The 25,495-nt window shown below is 49.4% G+C and overlaps 1 protein-coding gene across 1 annotated transcript; it reads left to right on the top strand.

The window, feature by feature from the left end:
- Positions 1–612: 612 nt before the first annotated feature.
- Positions 613–24,138, top strand: MAB21L3 (mab-21 like 3). The gene is made up of 8 exons (XM_028102122.2): positions 613–654; positions 1,209–1,821; positions 2,845–3,099; positions 12,160–12,300; positions 15,104–15,395; positions 18,417–18,595; positions 19,069–19,263; positions 23,692–24,138. The coding sequence occupies exons 3-8, from the start codon at positions 3,052–3,054 to the stop codon at positions 23,923–23,925; spliced, it is 1,089 nt and encodes a 362-aa protein (XP_027957923.1). The 5' UTR covers positions 613–654; positions 1,209–1,821; positions 2,845–3,051; the 3' UTR covers positions 23,926–24,138.
- The last annotated feature ends 1,357 nt before the right edge of the window (positions 24,139–25,495 follow it).

The following is a 25,495-nucleotide window of genomic DNA, read 5'->3' as shown; positions in this document are numbered from 1 at the left end:
TCATTTCTGGTATGACAGGAAAGGAGACTAGCTTTCTGATGGGACTCTGAAGACCAACCCAATGAAAGATCTTACCCCTGAGATAAGACCAGGACAGTTACTCACATACATTAAAAGGAGGGTTCCCCTCCCCAGGGAGGAAAATGGAATATGAAAACAAGTATTTATTGAGATCCTATCATTATATGAGATCCTATCATGTGCCAGGTACTATGCTAAGTTCTTTTATAATAGGCCTCTCTATAAAAGATGATAGTCATTTAAAAGGTCACAGGTGCATGTATGAAATTAAACTTATAATTTATAAAGTGATCTGATGCATCTCCAAATATCCTATATATGAGAATGTCACTTTCATGTATAATGCCGTCAAATTCGTCACTACTGAGGGTCAATTATGTGTTAGGTACTGGACTACAGTGGGGATACTGAACAGACAGGGTCACTGCCTTCACTGCTGGGGACTTCCTCACAGCATGGACAATTGTCTCTGGTCCTTGGAGCTGTCAGCTTTGAGTCACCCTAGAACTAAAGGAAATTTTTGAAAAATATGTCAGAGTTTGTGACCTTGGTGAACTTTAACATATTTGTGTATTTAAGGTTGATTTGTATCAAGCCAACCCTTCTCCTGGGAATGAAAATTGCAGCCGTTAGGTAAGTCAATAGCAAACACCTCTGTTGGTGAGTCAGGGGTGACATTATCTTCCTAGGACTTTCATATTGTTGGTTTAGGGTTTCGAATACCTTGCTAGACTAACTTTAAAAAAATAACTTCTTGGTCCTCACAATAGAAATTGAGCCAAAGCTGGTTTCCACGTTCATACTGGCGTTTGGTATGAGTCATGAGAAAGGAGGATATTTATTTCCCCAGAAAGGAGGAGAAAGGAGGAGAATCTGAGTTAACTTTGAATCCCTCTCTGTGGCCCAACATAGTGCCTTAGGCAGACTGTTGCTCAATAAATATTTGCTAATCCAAAAGCCACTTAGCCAGAGATCTGTATCTACAAAGAAAGGTCTTCTTTGCCAATCTGTCAGAGGGCCTGCACTGTGGAACCACCCTATATATTGGAACCTTTGCCCATGAAGAACTCTATCAGGGAGTCAGGAACTGGTTGGGTTTATATAACCTTCTGTTTGCCAGGTATGGCATCCAGGTAAAATTACAATGTAGTAAGCCACCCTGAGCATAGATTTCTTCCTTCTCCCAGGCTCTACAACTGGCCTGCTGGTCGTTCTCCCTGTTCACATCTGGGAAGCATCACTGAGCCCTAGTGAGAGAAGAACTGCAGTTTCAACATCCTGATCAGCAGCTGTGCTGGGGCAATGGAGGAAGGGCAGCCCCAGGCACAGAATGATGCAAGTTTGGGCATCTGATGACGGCTTCTGGGGGAAGCTGAGAACTGTAGGAAAGGCCCCACCAGAAGACCGGGAATCCCAAGTTAATGATTACAGTGCAGTAGAAGTAAGGACAAAAAAACGAGAGCTCATGTGAGAAACCAGGAGGACTTTGGTGAAGTTGAAAATGAGGCAGAGAGGGGATTCTGAATTGTAGGAAATTCCAAGAGGCAGGCTCATGTTCTGTTTGTGAAAAACCAAGTTCGGAATGACTGACCAGTGGTAAGCCAAGAGAAGATTCTGAAATATTCGGGAGCATCTGATATCAAACGAAGGAGACTTTGAATTACAAATAGAAGAAAATGGAAAATCGAGGCAGTTTTGAGGAAGGGTAGCTTTGCAATATTTACATAGAATGTTTCAATTGACTACAATATTTCACAGAAGAGATCTATAAGAAGCTGGCGTGAAGGCTGGATTAATGAGGTGGGTGGAGCAGGTTGCTCTGGTGTGGCTCAGCTGTGGCTTTCAGATAGGGCAGAGGGTGGAGATATGCAAATACAGTGGCTACCCAAAGCGGAGTAGCCCCCGCACCCAGCATGGCTGCTGAGCTCTCAGAGGTGGGTTTGGAAAGACATTTGTTCAGAGCATTGCTCAGAAGTGAGCTGGGCTCCCAGAAGCGCTGTAATTTCTTTAGATCATCTGATAGCAGTCTCCGATGTTTACCAGCTTCGGGGAGATCAGGCCATTGTGAATTTTTTTTTTTTTTTTCCTGTAATAAAACTAGCCCCAGCCAGCCAGACTGGGAACTTACTGCCTGAGCTGTTTTCCAACACGGTTTTGCTGGCAAAACCAGACAAGAGTGTTTCCTTGACTCTCAAGGGGCCTGTTTACACTGACTTTATTTTTACTGCCCGCTTTCAAGTAGGAAGAGGAAGATTATATTTAAAGGTCAGCAGGTGAGCAGAAGGGTCCCTCTCCTGCTCTTGCTGGGTGTGCCTGTCCATGTGTGCATGCCTCTCTCTGCTTGCACATTTGTGTGTATGTGTGTGTGTGTGTGTGCTTTTCCACATGCAGATTATCGTGCCCTGATCTGATTGATGAGCCCAGGTCACTTGTTTGTAGGCATAATGGCGGGTGCCTGGCTGGTTGTTTGGCAGTTCCCTATTTGTTTATTGTAAAGAAGGTAAATCAATCTGTGGGATTTTCTGGATTGGAGGGCAAGGAATATTTACTGTCAACAGGATAAGAACAAGGAGATATAAGATACTAGGATGCAGGGTGCATCTAGTGTTGGGCCAAGAGCATAAAAAGGTGGGGAAGAAGCCAACTACAGAGCATTTCTATCTTGAGATTTAAGTATCTGAGTGGGAAATACAACTTGGGAAAATTGCCTTCGGTCAAAGCACCCGTCAATAGAGCTAAATCGAGTCAAATTAAGTTGGACTCAAATTCAGTTTTCAATTTCATCAACTCTCCTTTTGAAATTCCTTTTTTTTTAAAAAAAAGAATTCCCTAAAGATGACAGACAGATGCTCCCAATTTGGAAATGAGAGCTGGAGGGGAGAACTGGGAAGGCCTGTCTCTGGTCCATGTACACATTCTCAAAGAAATTTAGCACCGAGACTAACATTCTTGGGAAACCAACCTGCAAGTGTCCTCCACTGACGGACAAACCAAGACATTGCTGCTCCATTGAGGACTGGCCAAGAAGCCATGAAATCCTTGACTGCAGGAGACTTGGAAGACTGCCTTATGACTAAGGTAAGGACAGGTACGGGTCTCTCCCATGCTCCCACCCCATCCCCCCTGCCCCACCAACCTGGATTCAGAAGGGATGTCAGGCTGCTTCCAAAGATACATGAAATGCTCCTCGGGAACCCAAGACCGTCACCCATAAGAGTGTTTAGGGACTTAACCTTATTTCCGTCCTCTCTCTGAGGTTCTAGTGCCAGAGGCCCGTTGGGTACAGACTGTGGAACAGAAAGTTAGAACGTGGGTTGGAGCTCCATCTCTGCCACTGATCCTGGGTATAGTTATGAGTGAGGCACCGAACCTGCCTGAGCCTCAGGTTTCTTCTCTGTCAAATGGGGGTGATAATAGGGTCATTGAAAAAGAGTAAATGAAGTTAAGAATGCCCTTTAGAAACTATAAAACTGCTAGACTTAAAAATATATATCACATATTTAGTACACATCCATTAAGAGTTAATTGAATTTCTTCTGTAGAGAGTCATAGACTCTTAAGAGCGTTAGAACTGGAGGGGACCTTAAATATTATCTAGCTTAATTCAGCCTTTCCATTTACCGATGAAGCTATTAAGGCAGAGAGGCACCCGTAAAACTAAAACATTTAAAGGAAGATTAGGGACTTGTCTAAGATTAGGGACATGCCTTCACAAGTAAACAAAGCAGAGTTCATTATCACAGTGATAGGGAACGTTGATGTTTTTAGGCAAACCACTTAGATAAATAGGGGAAACTTAACGATGATAAAAATTACAGCCAACCGGGGCGCCCGGGTGGCTCAGTCATTAAGCATCTGCCTTCGGCTCAGGTCATGATCCCGGGGTCTGGGGATCGAGCCCCACATGGGGCTCCCTGCTCTGCCGGGAGCCTGCTTCTCCCTCTCCCACTCCCCCTGCTTGTGTTCCCTTTCTCTCTGTGTCTCTCTCTGTCAAATAAATAAATAAAATCTTAAAAAAAAATTACAGCCAACAAAGTGATTTCCCATTATTTCCCCTTTTGGGGACTATTATAAATGGAAGGGGTGCTCCTGGCATTTTCCCCATGGTCCTGTGTTTTCTGAAAGAAAAAAAAGTCCAAATTTTTTTTAGCCTGGCAAGTAAGACTTTGTCTTTCCATTCTGTTTCCCTGCGTCCCCAATAGCAGAAACTCTAAACCATGCTCTCTACATTGAATCCAGCCTGTGCACAGGTTTTCTTTGGCCTGCAGAGTATTTTTAAATTTTTTTCAAATTTGTTACAAACATTTCATAATGGTGGGATTTTGCATAGAAATCCAGATTTCCCTCCTCTCTGGAAAAAGGACAACATCAGGATATCTGGCAACCACAGGTCCCAGTGTCTTGCCTGGCAACCGTGGGCCGGGGCTGAGTGTCTGTTCAACAGCGCATGTGCTCACGGACGGGTTCTCTGGGGGCTGTGGCGCTCCTGCGCCCCCCTCAGCCCTCCCTCTTGTGTGCGTCCGCCCTCTGTCCCTGTAGGTGGTGAGTCGGCCAGGCCTGCCCCGCAAGTACGATGTCCTGAGAAAGTCTAAGGCCTGAGCTGATCTTCTCTCCTCTGCCAGGGGACACATCCTCTCTCCTCTCCGTTTCCATTTCTCTGGCTCATACTCATCCTTCAAATTCAGCTCAGAGCCTACCTTATCACGAAAGATTTCCTTGACACCCTAGCCCAGAATGTTTTGGCTTCCCTTTGAACTCCTGTCATAATTACTACTGACAATATTTGCTTGACAATCAATTGTATATTGACTCTTGGCACCTTTCCTATTATTATCTTGGGTGGCAACTTAAATATTATCTCGTTTTATTCTTTACAAGTTTCTGTAGGGGATGATCGTGTCTCGGATATCTTCATTCCCCTTGACGTTCACAGATGTGGTCAGAATATCTTTAGGAGTTATTGAAGATAATGCAAGAATAGTGTAAAAGGTGCTGGCAGGTTGAGGCCCAGGCAGGATCTCATGAAATCTATCAGCGACCATGTGGCACATGCACAGTACCTCCAGTAACTTGACCAAAGTCACACAGCTAGATAGTGAAAGTGCGAGGCGTCGGTAAGAAAATTCTGTTTTACTCCAAAGCCGTATTTGCTCTGCTAAACCCCTCTGTATCTCCACAAACACACACTGAGCACCTGTTATGTGCAAAACACTGTGCCCAAAACCCAGGTCCAGGGTGTGGCCTGTGAACTGAGAGGGAAAATGTGTTTGGGGTATCTTTAAGGACGGCCCCCTCCCTCCTGCGGATTTTGCACATAACTCCAAGGGTGAAAGGAGAATGTTCCTTGTGCAGACAGGGAAATGCTTAATAGAACACATGGCAGACCACAGGGCTACACCGGAGATTTCCACAGGGTGCTGGAGGAGAACTGAGGAGCGTTGGCTCTCATGGGGGAGGTGTGGTGCAGCAAGAGGAGTGGAGACTCAGCCTGAGAGCACGCATGGGGTTTTAACAAGTGGAGGAGTCCTGGAGAGGCCTTCCCGGCTGAGGGAACCCCATTCAAGCCGTCAGTGCGGGTTTCGTGCCTGGCAGCCTTGTCCCTGGGGAGGCCGAGCAGTACAATGGTTACGAACGTGGGCTGCCAGGTGTGACAGTGCCCAGCATGGATCCCCGTTCTGGGACTCACTGACTTAGGCGGACCCAGGGCAAATTTCTACACACTCTGAACTTGCGTTTCCTCCTCTGTAAAATGGTGGTAATCATAGCATCCACCTTCCAGGATTGTTGGGCAGCTCAAGGGGGCCAGCTCTCAGAGAGGGTCCTGCACACAGGAGGGCCTCCCGTCCCAGCTCCGTGGTGCCACTGTTGCTGTGGTTTCTGCACAGCTGTACAGAATCTGTGGGGCCCCAGCATCTGGCTCAGGGAAGAATGGGTCTGAGAAGATGGGGATATGATGGCGGAAGGCCTCCTATCTCATCTGTAGGTAGCACCTTACGTCTCCATCCTTTTTGATCATTAATCCTGGAAGACAGAGATGGTGCTCGTCCTTTTTTTTTTTTTTTTTAAAGATCCGATTATTGGATTTAATGAAATACCAGAATTAAAATGTCTGGCAGGAAGTTCTCAGCCTTTTATCCCCAGGGGCCCTCACCATGGGTGACAGCCACACGGGCCACATGCTCTTGGGGGCCAGGCCTGTGTGACATTCCTGGCATGCTACTTAGCGCCGCCCCTCTACCTGTCTCAAGAAAGCATGTCGGAATGCAAGTGAGTCAGAACGGTGTTATGATAGGCAATAACCTTGAATTCTCACTGATTTATATTTGAAACAGTAAATTGTTCCGAACTCGAGCTATTAATAGTAGCAGATGATGTGTGGGGCAACAGTGGGCCAGATGCTGTGGCCGGGGAGGAGGAAGGTGGCCTGGGATGGGGAAGTGTACGTGTGTGGGGGCAGGTACACGTGCCCTGGAGAGAGGGAGGCCCACAGAAACTGCACGGCACCCTTCAAGGGGGCCTCTGATGACTGTTTTTGCAAAAACTCTGCTTCATTAGAGTTCCTGAATTTGCTCGCTGACAAGCGGGGTGTAACTTTCCGGGGTCAGTGGGACGGAGGGGAGGATGAGAAGGTGTAACCCTGGTCTAGCGTTGTGGGTCTGGCTAATTTCACCCAGTTCCTTTCTGCTCGTGCTTTGTCCCATCCGCAAAGGTAGCCTTTTAAAAAGAAAAGCACACCTGTGTTCACGACCTAATCCTCAGAGGAGGTGAGTGAAACTCACACGCGCACTGAGGTCACGTTTGGACTGAATGTGCCTTGATTCCTTCTTCGGAAATGACCCTCTTTCCCCCTTACGTGTGTTCCCAAGCTGCGCCGTGGAATGGGTCTGGTGACAGGGCCGCCTCAAGGCTGCACCTGGTATCTTCCTGAAGTTGGACCCACATGAAAGGGCTTCTGGGCTCAGGCCGGTGACAGGTCTCTGCTTGTGGTGGCACCTCCTTCCCCCAAGATCACTCCCTACAGAGCTGCCTCGGGCCCCATTCCCTGCTTTCCCACACCCTGAAATGGAATCTTCCTGCACCACCTCACTAGGCTGTAGTCTTCACCTGGGGTTTCTGGGTGCTGATGGACACCAAGGGAGTGACGAGTGGTCTGTGGGACAGAGCCTGGGAAACCTTCCCCATAAGTCCCTTCTGGGGCTGCTGAAGGGCACGTGGTCCATAGCGATGTAGAGGGAAGAACTGACCACAGGAAGTGTGGCCAGCGACGCGGCCCAGCATCACCTGCGGGGAAGAGGCTCCCACCTAACTCTCACTGTTGTGTTGCCCTGGGGTGCCTGTGGGTGCCAGAACAGTCAGTGCTGCCCAGATTAATGGAGACTTTGGATCTGACTTTGGATCTGTTATTTCATGCACCTTGACTTCAGTTCAAGTGGAGGGCATGGTTAGGTTCAGGAAGAGGATCAAGGTAGGTATTACTTCTGGAGCGTCTACTCGAGCGTATGGCACAGAGGGACAGAAAGCAGTGAGGGACCCCGGACATAGGGCCAGCCCTACTGCCAGCTGCCAGTGTGACATTAGGAGAACTACCCACCGCTCTGGCCTCCTGTAGGGTGACACCAGACAAGATGATTTCTGAGGTCTCTTCCAATTCTAAGATCCCGAGTCAAAATAGCAACGGCAGTAATGGATGAAGGAAATCAAAACCAGAATTTATGGCTCTAGGCCCAGAAAAGTGTTCCCTTATTCTGATTTCTACTTCCAGAAATCAAAACAAGTCATAAAGATGTATAATGAGTGAGAGATTACAGGTGTCTTCCAGGGAGTGTATGACCTGGGAGCTCTGCCCAGGAAGGAAATGCCACCATCCAGTGAGGGCAGAATTTGTAGAAGAGATTCACGGTGGAGAACTTTTATCCAATAGACTACTCATTGTACACACACACATACTTTTTCTCTCAAGCTTTTATCAGTTAAAATTTATTTGACAGTGTCGGGGCACCTGGGTGGCTCAGATGGGTAAGCATCCAACTCTTGATTTTGGCTCAGGTCATGATCTCAGGGTCCTGAGATTGAGCCCCCTGTCCAGCTCTGCTCTGAGTGTGAAGCCTGCTTCAGATTCTCTCTCTCTCTCCCTCTGCCCTTCCTGCTTGCTCTCTCTCTCTCAAAAAAAAAAAAAAAAAATTGACAGCGTCAATATGGTGATGAATCTTTCCTTAGTTTACCAACTCAGGAAACAAAATGTACATGCATGTAAATTACCACTATGTTCCTGACATCTGAGTTCTATGAACTCACATCAGTGGACTTGGAGGACTTGTGGCTGAGCCTTAGTCCTCAACACAGTCTAAGAAATTAGCGATTTGAGAAGACTATTTCCCAACCACTCTGACTGCGGTGTTCTGTCTAGTTAGCCTTGTATGACTTTCTCCCACTCTTCCTTTTTTAATTTTTTTATGATTTTATTTATTTATTTATTTGACAGAGAGAGAGAGAGAGAGATAATGAGAAAGAGAGTACAAGCAGGGGGAACGGCAGGCAGAGGGCAGAGGGAGAAGCAGACTCCCCACTGAGCAGGGAGCCCGATGTGGGGCTCGATCCCAGGACCCCGGGATCACGAGCTGAGCCGAAGGCAGACGCCTAACCGACCGAGCCACCCAGGTGCCCCTCTGCTGCTCTTCCTGATTAGACTTCTGGTCCCTGACCTTGTCCAGTGTTCCCTAATCTACTAAATGGCTTTGTCCATTTTCTTCCCCCAGCTGGAAAACATGGCCCACCACAGAAACCTTTCCTTGTTGCCTTAGCCTTCTCCGCCCAGCAAGCCCTTGCCTTAGCATCTCCATTGTTACCTTTGGAGGGACGAGGTGTGGAGACCATCTTACAGCTGAGCCCGCCGATAGGCCGCAGCTCCGTGGACCCCCCACAACTGAGTCTTGGGACTGCCTGGCAGTCCGCGCGTGGTGCCTGAACAGCCCGCATCCCTCAGAGGTGTGATTTCCAAAGTCTGTCACCCCGAAGTCCCCTACGGCCTCCTCCCCACCTCACCCAAAGCACATTGCCTTGTCTCCCGCTCTGTAAAGAAAACAGCCCTCAGACGGGAAATCTCTCCGATTCCTGCACTCCTACCCTTTTATCTGCTTGCACCTGTCTTTCTTTTCCTTCTGATTCGCCAACGTGAATTGCTCACCAGGTTTCTGGATTTGCACGACGCTCTGGCTGGGAAACCCTGACTCAGTGGTTTAGCTCCCTGCTGCCTCTTCCTTCCCCACTGGCTCCTTTCTGTCAGCATCTAAATGTGTTCAAACCTGTGTGTCATTCTGAAAAAACCCCGTCGGTGTCCCTGTTTTGTTTTTTCCCCTTCCCTGGCCAGAGTTCTGGAGGAGTTGCTTACCTCCGTGTTCGCTTGCTCGCCTCCCACTCACTTACTCTTTACCCACCGCAGTCGGGCTTAAATGCCCGCCCTTTCCCTGAACACATCGATCCTGTTCTAGTTGCCAAACGCTTGTGGACATTTTTGGGGCCCTATCTCATTTCAGCCACTTAATGTTGACTTTGTTCTTGAAATTCTTCTTCCTTGATTTTCAAGACCTCTTGCTGCTTATTCTCCCATTTCACCATCCTTCTCTAAGGCAGTCTCTTCTCCAGCAATATAGGGGAGCCATTGCAACCCCCTGTGCTCCTCATACTAGATATCTGCCATTTGCTCTGTCTTGAACAACCCTCACACCCTTCTCTTTCTAGCTAACTCCTACTAATCTTTCAAGATACAACTCCCCTACACTCTGCCTCCAGGAAGAGACCCCAGCCTCCAGACTAGATGATATTCCCCTTTTCTAAGTACCCATAGCATCCCGTACCCATACTTTTCTATGTACCCATAGCACCTATGTACCCATAGCATCCTGTACAGACCTCTACACAGCACTAGATTGCTGTGACTTTAATTTCCGGTTTATTTGTCTTGCTCTGTTGTGTCATCTGTAAACCTCTTGACAACAAACATGTACACATAGCACCTGGCATAAAATGTTCAACAAAATTGATCTAATGGAGTTGAATCACAACACATAGAGGTCTTACCCTGCAGGGGACCCTTCATCATGGGCGACTAAATGCATTCTCCTTTATTTTTGGCATGGCAAATTATCTGCCCCCTCCGTGACCACCTTTTCTCTTCCACTCGGACACTCTGGAAGATGCAGAATCTCAATAGCTTACAAATGCTCAAGAAAGGTGCCCTCCCGTGATGAATGTAGTGGGTGGACGTATGAAAGCAGTAGGTGGGTGCTGGTGGCAAGAAGATGGCATTAAAAGCCTATGTAGACATGATCATCATATCTGAGGTCAGACAAGACACATGGATTTTGGGGAAAAGACTGTTTCGTGTGTATCATGTATTTCCTTCCTTAAGATCAGGAGCCTCGTCTTATGTTTCTTGTTACTCGTAGGCATCTGGAGGGTATTAGTTTTTCAAAGACATTCCCCTGTGTGGGGATCGGGACGATTAAAACAGGTCTCAGGCTTCAGACTAGGTCACCTGCTCTGCTGAACCCAGGGGCACCCTCCACTTTCCCGTCATGGCCCCCATGCTTATGTTCAGTACTCACGCCTGTCTTCCCACCTACTGTAAACCATGGTGATGTCTGTGTTACTCACTGCTGGGTCCCAGCATGTCACAGAGGGCCTGGCACACAGAGGTGTTTATTAATGAACTAACTTTACGTATGACACATTTTATACATGTGATATACAGCATGTGTGCCTATGCACATTTGTGTCCTCTGTCCATATATGGTTGTCGGGTTTGTTGGTGGGAGGTGTGAAGTCCCAGGTGACTGGACTAGCTGATGAGTTAGTTAGGAAAACAGCTAGAAATCTCTTTGACTTGGACATTTTTCTTGATTAACTTATGGGTGTCTTAAATGACTAGAGAATACATAGAAACAGCCATTATACAGAACTCAGACAGACTATAAAGATTCACGGTGGACACTGCATCTAGATATATCAGATTTTTGCTTCCAGTCAGTTCCCTGCCAGGTTCAGCAGCCTCCCCAAGGGGGACCCTTGTCGTGGCACCAGCCTGAGCAACAGAACAGGGCCCCTCCATTTCAGAAAACACAGACTCTTCCCATTTCTTCTTCATTTGGATCTTCCGAACTCTCCCGGAGTTTACTAAAAGTTCCTGTGGGTTCCCCACAAACACCTATTTCCCTAAACCTTGAGTATCTGTGAAAGTATATAACGTTGGCGTTCAACTTTCTCACAGTAATTCCGGTTCTTGGGAACTTGCAGTGCGGATTCTGAGGGAACATAAAACACGTGCCTTTTCTTATGGGTCTAGTAGCAAAAGGAGGATGAGTACCGGGGCCCAGAGAGCCATCATTATGGACGACAGAAGACAGGAAACTGCGACATGATTACATGCGTTGAACTGCTTCGTCTTCGCCAACCTGGACGGCAACCGTTCTTACCCCATTTTAGAGTCTCACCACAGCACGCAAAGCCCTGTGGGATGGGCCGGCCAGACCAGCCTTTCCAAATTCATCTCCCGTCCCCCTCCTTTCCCTTTTCCAGGGTCCAACCACAGGGGCCCCCTTGCCTTGCCAGGCGTGCTCCTGCTTTAGGGGGCCTCAGAATTTGCTCTCCCCTGCTGTTGTCAGGGCTCACTCAGATGTTGCCTCCTTAGAGAAGCCTTCCCTGGTCACCCGATCTAAAATAGCAGCGCCTTTACTCTCTAGTCCCTTATCCTATTTTATTTGTCCTCACGGGATTTATCATACCTGATGTTAGATTATACACACACATACGTGTGTGTGTATACACGTATGTATGCATATCCTGTATATATGAGGACACGTCTATCTTGTTTGCTCTTCTCTAGTTCACTGTTGTGCCCAGCGCCCGCTGCACACAGGTACTGGATTAATGCTGAGTGAATGCTTGTATTTCAAAGAACGCTGAACCACCAGCGAGTGCCATCACACCTAGGTGCATGTCCCCTGGGGTTCTTGGGAGGGCCAGCTTGTCTGACGGTGCTCCTGTGGTCGCCTACCACCGGGCCTGTCTCATCACGTCCCTGTGCCGATGTCTGGGCCCCGCCCTGGGAATGACTGCCCGTGCTGATCCCTTCCCACCCAGGTGGGCGTGAGGCGCCAGCAGCTCTCCCAGATTGTGGAGGAAGTGCAGAGGGTTGTCCACCAGCTGACCACAGAAATCAGCCACCAAGACATTCGATTCCAGGCCGTCCCCTACTCTGACACGTACAATGGGAACATTAAGGTAAGTAGGTCTCACCTGTTCTGTAAGTTGTGTGGGTGGGTGGGTCTCAGTGTGCCCCAGGCATCACCTGACTGAGGGTACCAATAATCCCTCATGTTCCACAGGTCCTCTTAGTATTTACCACTTACACACTCGCTCCAGAGGTGCTGTGTCACGTGAGCCCCCACGGTCCTACTTTACGGATGATAGAATGGCTTCGAGAAAAGTCAAATGTCCTGATCACGTCTTGTTAGGCACAACAGCCAGAACTCAGCCCAGGGCTTCGGACTCCAAGCACGCTGTGCTGTAACAACTGAAGTTTAGTTAAGCACACATTCATGTATGCAGCACCTGCTGAATAGCCTGGGGACTGGGGACAGGAACCCAGGGAGGGCATTGGTGAGAAATGGGTTGAAAGCGAGAGTCCATGGGTTGCAGGTGGGGGAAGGAAGATGTGGAAGAGGTGGCCCTTAGAAAGTGTAGAGGCAGCCTGGCCACCCCTGTCCCCACTGCAGACAGGACTCTGAGCCACCAGGGCCCATGCATGACAGCCAGCCTTCCTGCAACAGTGCTGTGTGAGCCGAGCCATTCTCACAGAAATGGCCTCCCTCACACCTGCAAACAACCTTGAAGAACAGACGTGGCTCATTGCCTTTCAGAGATGAGGGAAGTGGGGCTCTGAGCCCTTCTGAGACCCCATGCTCCTTTATCTTGATTTTTCTTATGGCACCTAAGAACCCCTTTCACTTGTATTAGATAATATGTATTCGTGCCGTATCTCTCACACAAGATTACAAGCTCCTGGATTGTAAAGATCATGTTTATTGATCGCTTCATTGCTAGCACCCAGCATGGTGTGGGGCCCATGCAGACACTCAGCTTCAGTGAATGAATGAATAAGTAAAAGAAATAAGTGCCTGGACTGAAGACCCTTGCTGGTCCAGAACATTCCAAGGTTCTTGGGCACAAGGACCACCCACAAGAATCTGGGACATGTACATCTGGCGACAGGGTACAGATTTTGAGAAATTCGCCCCAGGATGAAAACTCTAAAAGTAGATTTGATCCCCACATATCACAACATCGTTTGCCCACTTCTATCGCCCTTTTAACCTGCATTAGACCAATAGAGACCAGTGACTAGGAGTAGAAACACAATACCACTTTTTTAAAAAAAGATTTTATTTATTTATTTATTTGAGAGAGAGAGAGAGAGAGTGCATGAACAGGGGGATTTGCAGAGACAGAGGGAGAAGCAAACTCCCCACTAAGCAGGGAAACTGATCCCAGGACCCTGGGATCATGACCTGAGCTGAAGACAGACGCTTAACCGACTGAGCCACCCATAACACTCTTTTCCTAGAATTATATCCGAAGAAATTTCCTTCTGTGGTCTCACTTAGAATTCATAGGTTAAAATATATCTTGCATTTATACACATCCTGTCCTGTATATTAAGTTTTGAAAATAGTTGAAGTGGGGTGTATAAAAATTGCTTTTATTTTATCTTGGACCAAATCCAGCAAGTATTAACTAAGCACCATTTATGTGACTATTAACATAATAGTTGTGCTCTCGAATTCACATGCAAGTGGGTTCAAAGAAGGTATTGATTTTGAGTGCCAGAGTTTAAATTTGTTCCCTTTTTTAATCCCACCACCTTTCTGTGGGCACCGAAGTCATGTGGATCCATTTTCTAAAGCATCACACCGTTGTTCTCTGAGAATGAGGCAGAGTTTGGTGTTCACCCCTGAACTGGCCAGTGACAGAGCCCTGAGCAAAGGTTAACCAGATGCCATGGTCAGAACTTTCCATGAAAAGGGGGTGGATCTTCCAGTGCACAACCGATGACTGATGGGAAAAGGTGTGGTGTGGAGTCGGCTGCCACGCGATGTGGCCAGAGGTCAAGCTCCTTCTGGGGATACTGTAGTGCTGGCCAATCTGTTCTATCCTTTGGACCATTGACCTGACCACTTTCATCCTGACCTCTGCCTAACTGGTACTTGTAGAAACAGAGTAGGTAGATTCTGATCATTTGCTTTATTCTAAGTTTTATTAAACATAGAATCATCTCAACAGCTCATGTGGTCTCAGCAACTGCCTTTCATTTGACCTGTGATTTTGTAAGGACCAATCAATAATACTGGCCGTGGGCCATCGGTACTGGCAAAAAGAAAGGGAGACATTTTGCAGAATCCTTTCTCCCCCTCCTGTCTCTTCCCATACCAGAACTTTCACCTGATCCAGGTCATTCCTCCCCGACTGAGAGCCAGCCCAGCATAGAAAGCAACCCCTGAACAAGCCATCAGATGGCTTAAGCTCACATTCTGGCTCTCCCACTTCCTGGCTGTGTGTCCCCCGGGAGATCTCAGAGCCCCTCTGAGCTTTAGGTTCCTCATCTGGGAAATGTTAATGAAGCCCACCTCTTCGTGTAACTGGGAACATCACCTAGTCTAATGCCTGAGACTTGCAGTGCTTAGTATGTGCAGAACTCACTGTATACTATTTCCTTCCCCTGCCTTTTCTTCTCCCCGCTTCGGTGCCCCCTTGAGTTCCAGGTCAGGTTCAGTCTTTTCCTTGCAGGTTCCTTACACCCAGGGCTCAGTGAATGAACTCATCTGCCCGACCACTACAGTGGTTAGTGTGGCAGAACAAAGATGGAACCCTCCTGCAGCGGGCAGGTGCAGCCCTCTGTCCATCTCGGCGCATTGCTAAGGGTTGAGTAGTTCACTGAGCAACCCGGTTCGACAGGTTGGTGCCCCGGGGATTGCGGTTACCTCTCAAGTCCATGAACTCACACTCCCGTCTCCTTTCTTGACCGCAGGTTTTGTCCCCCAGCCGGTTCCTGGTCACCGTCCCGGTGAAGGGCCTGGCCGGGTACAGGGAGGCGAGGGAGCAACGTTGGCGCTACTACACCCTACAGGGTACCAGGCTGTCCTGCCCCTTGCAGGACCCGGAGGGCCTGCAGCAGTGGCTGGAGGTGGAGCAGTTTATGAAGAGCCTGTGGCAGTGGCATGAGGCAGACGTGAACATTGAGGGAGATATTGTACCCGCCAAGGTCCTCCAGGTGTTCCGGAAGCTGGTAGAAAATGCAATTGGAACCTGTCATCTCTCAGGTGAGCTGATCAAGAAAAGGACAAAGGGCAATTTCTGGCATTTCCCTTTTGCTTTATAAAACCTCTGCTCAGGGGCGCCTGGGTGGCGCAGTCCGTTGAGCGTCTGACTCTTGGTTTCAGCTCGGGTCGTGGTCCTGGGGTCCTGGGATCGAGCCCCGCATCGGGCTCCCTGCTCAGCATGGAGTCTGCTTGGGGTTCTGTCTCTCTCCATCTTCCTCTGCCCCGCACACTCATACTGTCTTTCTCTCTCTCTCAAATAAATAAATAAAATCGTGAACAAACAAACAAAAAACCTCTACGTAGGTGTTACCTGAAGCTCGTGCCCCTAAATTGAGACATTAACCATGTGCTCCTTACATCTGTTCACTCCTCACAGTATGAATTAGCTCTTTTTTCTGCTTTGACACTGAAGAGTGGAATCCACACAGCACCCGCTTGGATTTCCGTGGGTTCCTGCCCCGGCAGAGACATCATGGGCTTTGGGTTGTGTGCCCTTTCCTGGACGTTAATTTAAAAACTTAGGTACACTTTTTAAAAAGCAAAATACTTGCAAACCACAGATCTTTGTTGCTAGCACATTTCTGTAACACCCTCCAACTGACTGCCGTCCCCCAGTGTATTGAGATGCCGCATTTGGAAACCACTGACTTGTGCCAAAACACAAAAATGAGGAGCCATAAAGAACTGATTAGGTTTGACAATCCCCAAATCTTAAATTGTATGCTACCATGTGGCATGTATGTACATTCGCTCACACATTCATTTTGTTCCCACAGAATAAAAAAGTGTATTTCACGCTGGGAAAAAGTGGCGGATTTCCTTAATTATGAAAGAGTATTTGTAAACCAGTAAGAAAACATACAAGTAGACCAATAGAAATAATGACCAAAAAAAAAAAAAAAAAAAATGACTCACAGAAAAAGAAAATAAACAAGTAATAGTAAAAAAGTAGGGAAAAAGGGACGCCTGGGTGACTCAGTTGGTTAAGCATCTGCCTTTGGCTCAGGTCATGATCTCAGGGTCCTGGGATCAAGCCCCGCATCGGGCTCCCTGCTCAGCGGGGAGTCTGCTGCTCCCTCTCCCTCTGCCTCTATCCCTGACTCATGCGCTCTCTCTCTCTCTCTCAAATAAATAAATAAAATCTTAAAAAAAAAAGTCAGAAAAAATGTTCCATCTAACATATATTTCAAGCAGTGTGCATTAAAATACCTAATAGATTGACGGAGATGAAAAAGTATGATCATGCTCAGGGTAAGGGTGAGTGTGGTACAAAAGGCCTTTTCATACATTGTTCTTGGAAATGTAAATTGGTGCCTACTTCTTAAAGGGGGATTAGTCTGTTTTTATTTTTATAATGTGCTTAACTTGACAATTCAACAATTCCAGTTCTAGAACTATATTCCTACAGATAAAAAAAAATATGCACAAGGGCGTCCATGGCCTTAGGCTCTAATAGTAAGTAACTAGAAATAATGTCAGTAACAAAGGGAAATTGTGAAATAAATTGTACTACCTTTGCCTTTAAGAATGGGGTACATGTGTGCACACACGGAGTTGTGAAAAATCCTTGTGCTGGAAAATGAAGGGAAAAACCAAAGTGCTGGACAGGACTCAATCGCACACATGTGTAGAAAGGAAAAAGATTTGAATGATCTTTTACCTGTCTGGACGGAACTGTTCTGAAAGTTTCCGTAATGGAATTAGCCCACGTTTAATGGATTCTTACCACGTATAGGATGCTTTTGTGGAAAATGTCCTGCGCATAGCAACCCTGGAGAGTCGGAGTTATTTTTCTGCCTGTTTTATGGATGAGAACACTGAGGTTTAGAGAGGGATGAGCTAACATGCGGGAGGTCACACACCAAGTGAGCAGAGCCAGAGCAGAAGCAGGGTGTGGACGGGGCAGACTGGTTCCAGCATGTGCTGACTCCTTCACTTTGAAACGCTGGTAATAGTGAAAGTGCAAATGAGAGCTTGCAAACGGGCCACGTTGGTGAGATGCTTTCAGTAAATAATGCCAGGGTGCCAGACGTCGTCATGTTCCTGTCTGGGCAGCTCTGATGAGGTGCAGACTATAAGCTCTTTATCACACCCCAGCCAAGGAGAGGAATGTTTTCCTTTTGAACAGCTTAACACGATTAATGAGTGAGTTTCCATTTTCTTTTCTGAACAAACAAGAGAAAAATAATCGATCCCGATTCAAGACAGCTCATCCTTATCCGTAATGAAGGCAAACAAACAAAAAATGACTGTGTATCTTTTGAAAGAAGGGGGAACAGATTAGCAAGGAATTCTAGTACAGGAGCTGAAAGATGCTCCCAGATGCATTTATTTTCTCTCTCTCTCTCATGGCCTGGTTGGAAGAGGCAGTGGGGGCTTTTTTCCCACTCATTCGACCCTTTCAGCCAATGGTTATGACACACTTTGAAGTATTTTATAATTACAAGGGCTTGGGGTGACAAATACATCTGAGGCTAGACTAGCTTAATGGATGGTGGGAACAATGCCATCCGAGAGACTGGGAGTCAGGTAAGGGACGGGTTAAGCTGAACTCCACCAGAGGCAGGTGAATGAGTCAGGGGAGAACGCCATTCTCAACAAGGTCAGGACATCTGGGCAGAATGGAGGGGCGTAGAAGAATGGTTGGATTTCATTTTTATTAGCAAATACTCCATCTTTTCTTTGTCCTCTGTGTCTCTTTTCTTCAGTTGAGCCTTCTGAAAAGAATTTATTACTTTCAAAGAAAAGGTGCCATAAAAGCCTAGGGGCGGGGGGCGGAGAAAGGAAAAAGCAACACTCACCCACCGTGAGATTTTCTAGCAATGTTTCTATCAATAGTTACTCAGCTAATTGTCTAGTTTTGCCATGAACACCCCACCCTTGGGGTGCTACCGACCTGTGGCAGTTGCCCTACCAGGCGCAAGGAGCTGCTCACCACCACTGTTCCCCAATTCCTCCTTTGAATGTTTTTGCCTGAGCCAGGCTTTCTCTTCTCATTGCCTCTTTGTCATTTCCCACCAGGTAAGGTCAGCATGCTAACACACCACTCTGCAGTTTGGGTTGCCGTGGAAACAGCCACATGGCAGGTGGAGCTAGAGCTGGTCCCCACAGTGGAGATCCCTACTGCCTGGTCTGAGAAAGCTCGGTGGCCTCCCTGTCTGAGGCGCTGGCCTTCCCGACAGAGAGTGGAGTGCATCAAGGTATCGGGGAGCCAGGGGCCCAGCTCGCCAGAGCAGAGGCGCTCACAGCTTACCCACTGTCAGCCAGCTTTGGAAGGGAAAAATGAGGTTTCACTCGATCAGCGGTGCTCCAGGTGGGGGCCCCACAGTCTGCCACGGCCCCTGAGAGCCTGTTAGCAATGCGGATTCCCAGGCCCTGCTCGGGACCATGAGAGCCGATGGGCCGGGCGCAACAGTCTGTGTGTGAAGCTCTCCAGGTGCAGGCTCGGCTTGGAGAACCAGTGCCTGCGAGAAAGTGGACACCGTCTCTCCCGTTCCCTGTGCACAAGGAAGGGGGTTTGCCCTGAGCCCTCCTCCGTGTCCCCACGTGGGAGGTTCTGCCTGCCTGGTGGCAGGTTCCCCCACCCCCCGTAGCGTAGCGGATGGCTTCAGTGATGGCTTTCTACTCTGGCCAGCATCCTCCTCATTTTCCTGGTGTCTTTCTCTTTTCCCAGTCATTCGGGTTTGCCTTGCTGGCCCGTTCGCAGTATCACTGGCAGCTGAGCTTCCTGCAGGCCGAGCAGGTGCTGTTGGCGCAGCTGGATGAGGACGGGGGCTGCCGCAGCAGGTGTCTCCAGGCCCTGAGGCAGATGAAGGAGGACGTCTGGTGTCCGGGAAAGAGGCCGGTCATCACGTCCCACCATCTGCAGGTGAGCGGATGCGCCCCACCTTGGCGTGGGTCCTCTCTGCGTGCCCCCGGGGCCCGGCCAGAGCCCCTCACACCGGGTGTGTGTGTATGCGACTGATTCGAGAGGGGGCCCTCGTGCCCCTATGGGCCATCCCATGTGTTATGCTTGCTCACCAGTGAGGTCCCGACAGCCGGGCTGTATGTGTGCCCAGGACAGCCCTGCCCAGGCTGAACGGCCTCTGCCTCCTCCCACCCCGGCCCCGCTTGCCCTCTTGCCGCTCCTTTCTTTTGGTTGTTTCCTCCTCTTCTCTCTCCGTCTCTCCCCTCCACTTATTTCACTCACCAAACCGACACGAGTGTCCACTATGTGCCGGAAACTGCGCTGAGGTTCAGCACTGATTACACCGTGTGGCCTGCGCCCCTGAGAAACCTACAGTCTGGGGAAAGCTTGTGGATGGCTCGAACCTCAGGGGAATTCACGTTTCCCCTGGTGTTAGGACTCCCTGGGTCCCCACTCTAGCCAGGTGCGGCCACTGCCACACGGGGGTGGGGGCCGGGGCCGGGGGGTGGGGCCACCAGGAAAAGGGGCTTGCCACGTGAGCATGGCTGCGGACCTGAACTCCTGGGTTCCAAATCGTCAGGCAGGGATTTCCCCTCCCTCTGCAGCACCTGCCTCCCCTTGTCCCAAACCCAACAACACACATTCATGACTGCCTTTACTCACTTGCTCAGCAAATGTTTATTGAGGTTACCATGGGCCAGACACCTGCCCCAGCACCTGCTGTGTGCACTACCCCTGGAGGTCCAAGGTGAGCAAACACAGAAGTGGTTCCTGCTCCCCTGGAGCTGATGGTTCAGCGGGGGAGATGGGCAGTCAGGTGGTCCCCCAGGTGCACGTGGAGTCACACAGCATGGGGAGCCCCAGGGAGGACGGGCCCAGAGCAGCAGACCCTGGCCTGGGACATCAGGGGGTCTCCCTGGGGAGAGGGCCTTCCATCACATCCTCAACTCCTCTTTTGCAAATTCCCAACTGCACATGGTGAATGGGACGTTCACGGAACACAGCTGTGTGGTGCTCTGAGGTCAAGAGGTGGCCGACTTAGAGACAGCACAGCCCAAGCCTAGCTGGGGTCTATCCAGGAGCTTCGTCCCTTCTCCCTGACCTTCTTGCACAGGTGAGCACAGGCCGCCTGTCTGTGAGGTGACTTCCCGCTTGTGCCCCCTCTCATTCAGGGGACCCGCCATCTTCTGGCCCTGGATAACTCTTCCAGCTCCAATGTAAGCTATTTAAGGGCACCTACTACTGAACCCTTAGTATCTCTCCCAGTGCTGCGTACATAGTAGTTGCTCGATATATAATTATTGAGCAAATGAATGAATGCCTTCACATCATGTTCCACTTTTTTCCCCATGAAGGCAGTAGTCTTTGCTTGGCTTTCTTCTCTTTCCTAATAACCTGTCCTCCTTGGCCTGCCCGAGAACCTGTTACTATCTCATTTGCACACACTGGGGCCTTTCTCTGGAGTTTCAACATTCTCAACATGTGCCCACGCACATTCCCCTAAAGACACCCACCTGTTCTTGAGGGCATGTGCTTCCTGAGGACAGGCTAGTTCATTCTGCGGGTTTGGCTTCTTTCTTGCTTGCCTTTCTATAAGCCACACTAGGAAGAGTCAGAGCTGAGAAGCAAGCTCCATTCTCTCTCATATCGGACCTCATGATCTTAACCATTGACTTCACTGCTTCACAATTAAGACAGATGGAAACATATTAAGTGACACGAATATTTTAGACAAGATTGAATAGGGCCACCTTGGGCCTCCCAACCCTTGACTGCTGTCAAAACTGCGTTACACCCAAGGATTTACTTTTATTCCAGTGGCTTCTCAATCACTAGAGGATTTTAGGGCAACTCCTTAAATGTGCTTTGTTTTGGTTCTCCCTAACTCCCCAACAGGGCACAGAATTATGCATTCTCAAGAATGGGCATTTGAAAAGGGGGGTTATTTGTTGAGGACAGGACCGACAGAAGCACTACCAGCTGCCTGTTCTAGGGTTCCATCCTTGGTCCAAGATGCTCTCACATTTAGACACAGTGATGGACGTGGCTGGTAACAATGTAACACCAGCCCGGACTACGGCTTGAGTGGGCGGGGTCCTTGCCAAGCCTTCAGTCTGGGGAAAGTAGAAGGGCTGGGTTGCAAAACAGCCTCAGGAAGGATGTGCCAGTCATCATCACCCCACCTTCAGTCTGACACGGTCTGAGGAGGTTCTCACCTTGTCCCCAAAGCAGCACCCCGTCCTTTCCAGACTTGGCTTGCCCCCGCCAAAGCAACTCCCTGTGAACAAGAGCTCATCCTTCATTGTCTTATTTATTCCTAAAACCCACTCAAAGGCACAGGGGCTTGATCATAAGAGGCTTAACCGCTTCGGGTTTGCTTAGGGAGATAAAAGCTTAACTACAAGAGGAATTAAAACACTTTTTTGTGTCTAGGCTATCTTGATAGTATGACATTACTTCCAACTCATTTACTTCACACAATGTGATCTAAATCAAAACATACACACTATCTTGCCATGAAGCTAAAACTGCTCTTTTCGTTTTTAGTAAAGACTGTATTTTAAAAATGCTCAACATCCAAATCATAACATTAGTGAATTATTTCCCTTAGTCAATAAACATTTTTGACTGTCTCCCATGGGCCAGCTCCTCTGCTGGGTGCTAGTGGCATAATAGCCATTAAAATAGGTATCGGCCTCTTTCATAGAGTTTACAACTTCGTAGGGGATCGCATATATAAATACAGAGATGACAACTCCTGTGATCATGGGCATTCGGAGGAGTGGTGAAGAGAGTGTCTGATGGTCTCACAGGAGAATTTGATCTGATGGACGAGTGTCCTGGACAAACTGGGGGAAGGAAGCATGTTCCATTCAGCAGAGGTCGGATGTGAGAGAAGTCCCTGTGGTAGCAGAGAGCATGATACGAGGCCGGTGGGGCTGGAAGGAGAAAGCAAGGGAGGGTGAGGGCAAGCCCAGTCTGGAAAGGACGGTAGGGACCAAACCCGTAACACCAAACCCTGTGGAGGACTGTGATCTTTCATTAACCAACCAGGAGAAGGCTTGAAAGTCTCTCAGGCGAGAAGAACCATGGGTTTATGTTTCAAAAAGATCACGTTGGCTGCAGCGTGGGTGGTGACAGGATGGGGACAACAATGGAACAGAGGTCCGGGTGAGGTGGAAGAGGAGGCGATGGTGGAGATGAACGTACATGGGTAGATTGGAGAACCACTTCCGAGGACTGGCGGGGTTGATGCAGCTGGTGAGGGACGGGTGACTCCTGGCTCGTGTGTTGCGTGACTGGTTGGACAAGCAGCTCTGGAGCCGCGCCCGGTCTTGGCGGGGGGAGGCCATGAGTACGGCTGGGACATGTTGATGGCGATAACGTTCAGATTCCCAAGAGAGAGCAGGTGAGGAGCAGGTCAGAGGCGAAGTCTGGCTCGGAGAAAGGAAATTGTGAGTGACTTCTCTGTGTTTGGTGGGGATTCAAGCCGCCAAGGAAGGAAGCAAGAGAGAAGGAGAAAAAGAGGGTGTGGAACCGAGCCTCCAAAACTCCAGCACCGAGGCAGGTCAAAGGGGATAATATGCCAAGGAGTAGCTGTAGCGCCTGGAGAAATGCAGGGAGCACAGTGGCTTGGAAGCCGGCGAAGAATGAATGACTCAAGAGAGGCTGTGAGTGGGAGAGTTCGATTCTGCTGGAGGGCCAGGTAAGGCCAGGGCTGGGCAAGTCCTGTTGGACTTAGCAACATGGAGCTCACTGGACCTTACAGACAGCAGCTTCTGAGGCCTGAGGGCAGAAGAATCCATATTGCAGTGGGTTAGGATGGGAACCAGAGGAGAGGAAATGACGACAGATGGTGGAGCTGATTGCGCTTGCAGAGAGGTGTGAGGTCAGGAGGGGGTGGGGCAGGAGAGCTTAGAACAGTTTCAGGAGGGAAGTCAGTCCCACACAGCTCCTGCAAGGAGGGATCCCAAGCCCTGCATGGGGTTCACCCGGCTAGGTGGGGTGGTCAAGCAGAGAAGAGAGGAAGAAGCCTGTGTAGGCAGAACTCTCTAGAACTGTCCTGTTTGCTGCCATGAGGGTTTCCATTTTCTCTGTAAAGTAGGAGGCAAAGGCATCTGCCCAGGGTGGGGGATCACAGGTTTCAGGAGAGTGCCGGTCACTGGAAATGCCAGTGGTGAGAGAAACAATGACAAAGGCTCAGGAGACCAGCAGGCTGAGGCCGAGAGCCCACCTGAGGGTGGGGATCATGAAATCATGGCGGAGCCTCCTAGCCCTGGGTGACTCCCTTCTCCCTCCTTCCAAGGCCACGTGAGCTCAGTAACATTTCCGAAGATACTCTCCCCCGTGGCCCGGAACGATGTCTGACACTACCTCTTCCTTCCACAGACCGTGCTTTTTTGGACTTGTGAGAAATACCCACACTTGAAGGACTGGCAGGTCTTCAGCAAAGCCTTCCTGCGCCTGGTGAGGAAACTGCACAAGTGCGTGAGCCAGCACTTTCTGAAGCACTATTTCGTGCGAAAGAGCAACCTCCTCCGGTCTGCCAACTCGGGCGACCTGGACGCCGTGGCCCAGAGACTGGCCCTCTTCCTGAAGAACCCCCAGATCAGCCTGCCCTGAAGCTGCCCCTGCCTGGGAGGCTCTCAGACGTTTTATCCTGGCTTGACCTCGTTCTTTGTAGGATCCTGCCCAGGAGAGAAGCAACCTAGGGCACAGGAAATTACATGGACCCAGGAGCGCTTAAGAGGGGAAAGCTGTACCCCAAGATGTGTGACCCAGGCCTCCCTGGAGCCAAGCAAGTGTTCCAGCCCTCACTAGCTACCTCCCTTGGGGACAGCTGTCCTCAGGCTTCCCCAAGCCACTGATTCTGAGCTGATGACAGGCAGCACTGAATGTATTCTGCCTTGCTCGGGCTCCGACTGTCTGCCCGAGAGGACAGAGACGAGAGCCACTGGAAGGCCAGGCACCAGCCTGCGGCCCAGGAGTGGGTCTCCAGCCCACTGGCCTCGGTTCTTCTTCTTGTTCCATTTGTCAAATGCAGCTGTGAATATACCTTTCTCAGAGCCGGGCTGTCAGCGGGGGGCGGGGGGGGGGGGACTGCGCTGGGGCCCTCATCAGGGAAAAGCACTGGATCAACACCAAGTGTTACTCATTGGTTGGTAGCTGGCATTTGCCTCCTGGATGGGCCCCAACACCGCTAATTAAATGATTGCGTCTGATGGCTTGGCACGCCTGTGTGGACCCTGCTGCCCTCCAGTTCTCCCGAACTGTGGTTCCGGGCTTGTGGTTGCGTCTGCTTCCTCGCTGTCCTCCAAGTAGGGAGAAGGTGGTTTTGCTGACTAGTCTGGGTCAAAGATGAAAGTGCAGTTCTGTTTGCCAGGGACTCCCCTTGCCTTGAGCCCCGGGGCAGGGTATTCTTGGAACGACTTGGTGTCACTCACCTCTCACTACCTGCCTTTGCTCACTTCACTCTGTGATAACTATATGCTCACGAGGCACCGGGAATACCGCCAAGAGCGAAACTGACAAAGGACGTGCCTGGTCGGGGGGCGGCGCCTTAATGGAGACAGGAGGTGAATGACAGATACACAGACACGGTTATTACAAATTGTAGCAAGTTGCCCTGAAGGAAATAAACAGACTATTGAAAACAGAGCCACAGAGAGCTCCTGGAAGGATGAAAATGCAAACAGCCGAATGGGAAGGGAAGCAGGGAGGCGGAGCGAGGGCACGCTGGGAGGGGCTGGAAAAAGTCCGATCACGTGGCCTGGTAAAGCTGGTAAGGAGTTTGTTATTTATTTTATTTTATTTTTTTAGATTTTTTATTTATTTGACAGAGAGATAGCACAAGTAGGCAGAGCAGCAGGCAGAGGGAGAGGGAGAAGCAGACTCCCGCCGAGCAGGGAGCCCGATGTGGGGCTCGATCCCAGGATCCTGGGATCATGACCTGAGCCGAAGGCAGACGCACAACGACTGAGCCACCCAGGCGCCCCTGTTATTTTATTCTAAAGTCAAAGCCTCGTGACATTTGGCCTCTCCCAGAGCAGTAGGGGATCCTAATCTGATTTGCATTTTGTTTCTTTGTTCATGACTTGCGTTTGAAATGCCCATTTCAGGGGCTGCATAAAGGAGGCCTAGGGACCCACACAAGAGTCGAGGCACCGAAGGACAGTAAGCCCCCCATTTTGAA

The sequence above is a fragment of the Eumetopias jubatus genome, unplaced genomic scaffold (assembly GCF_037043125.1).
Source record: "Eumetopias jubatus isolate StellerSeaLion01/CBP00866 unplaced genomic scaffold, mEumJub1_p1.0 scaffold_4, whole genome shotgun sequence".
NCBI classification, from domain to species: domain Eukaryota; kingdom Metazoa; phylum Chordata; class Mammalia; order Carnivora; family Otariidae; genus Eumetopias; species Eumetopias jubatus.
Note: the sequence above shows the minus strand (reverse complement) of the source record. Positions and strands in the feature narration are given on the sequence as shown.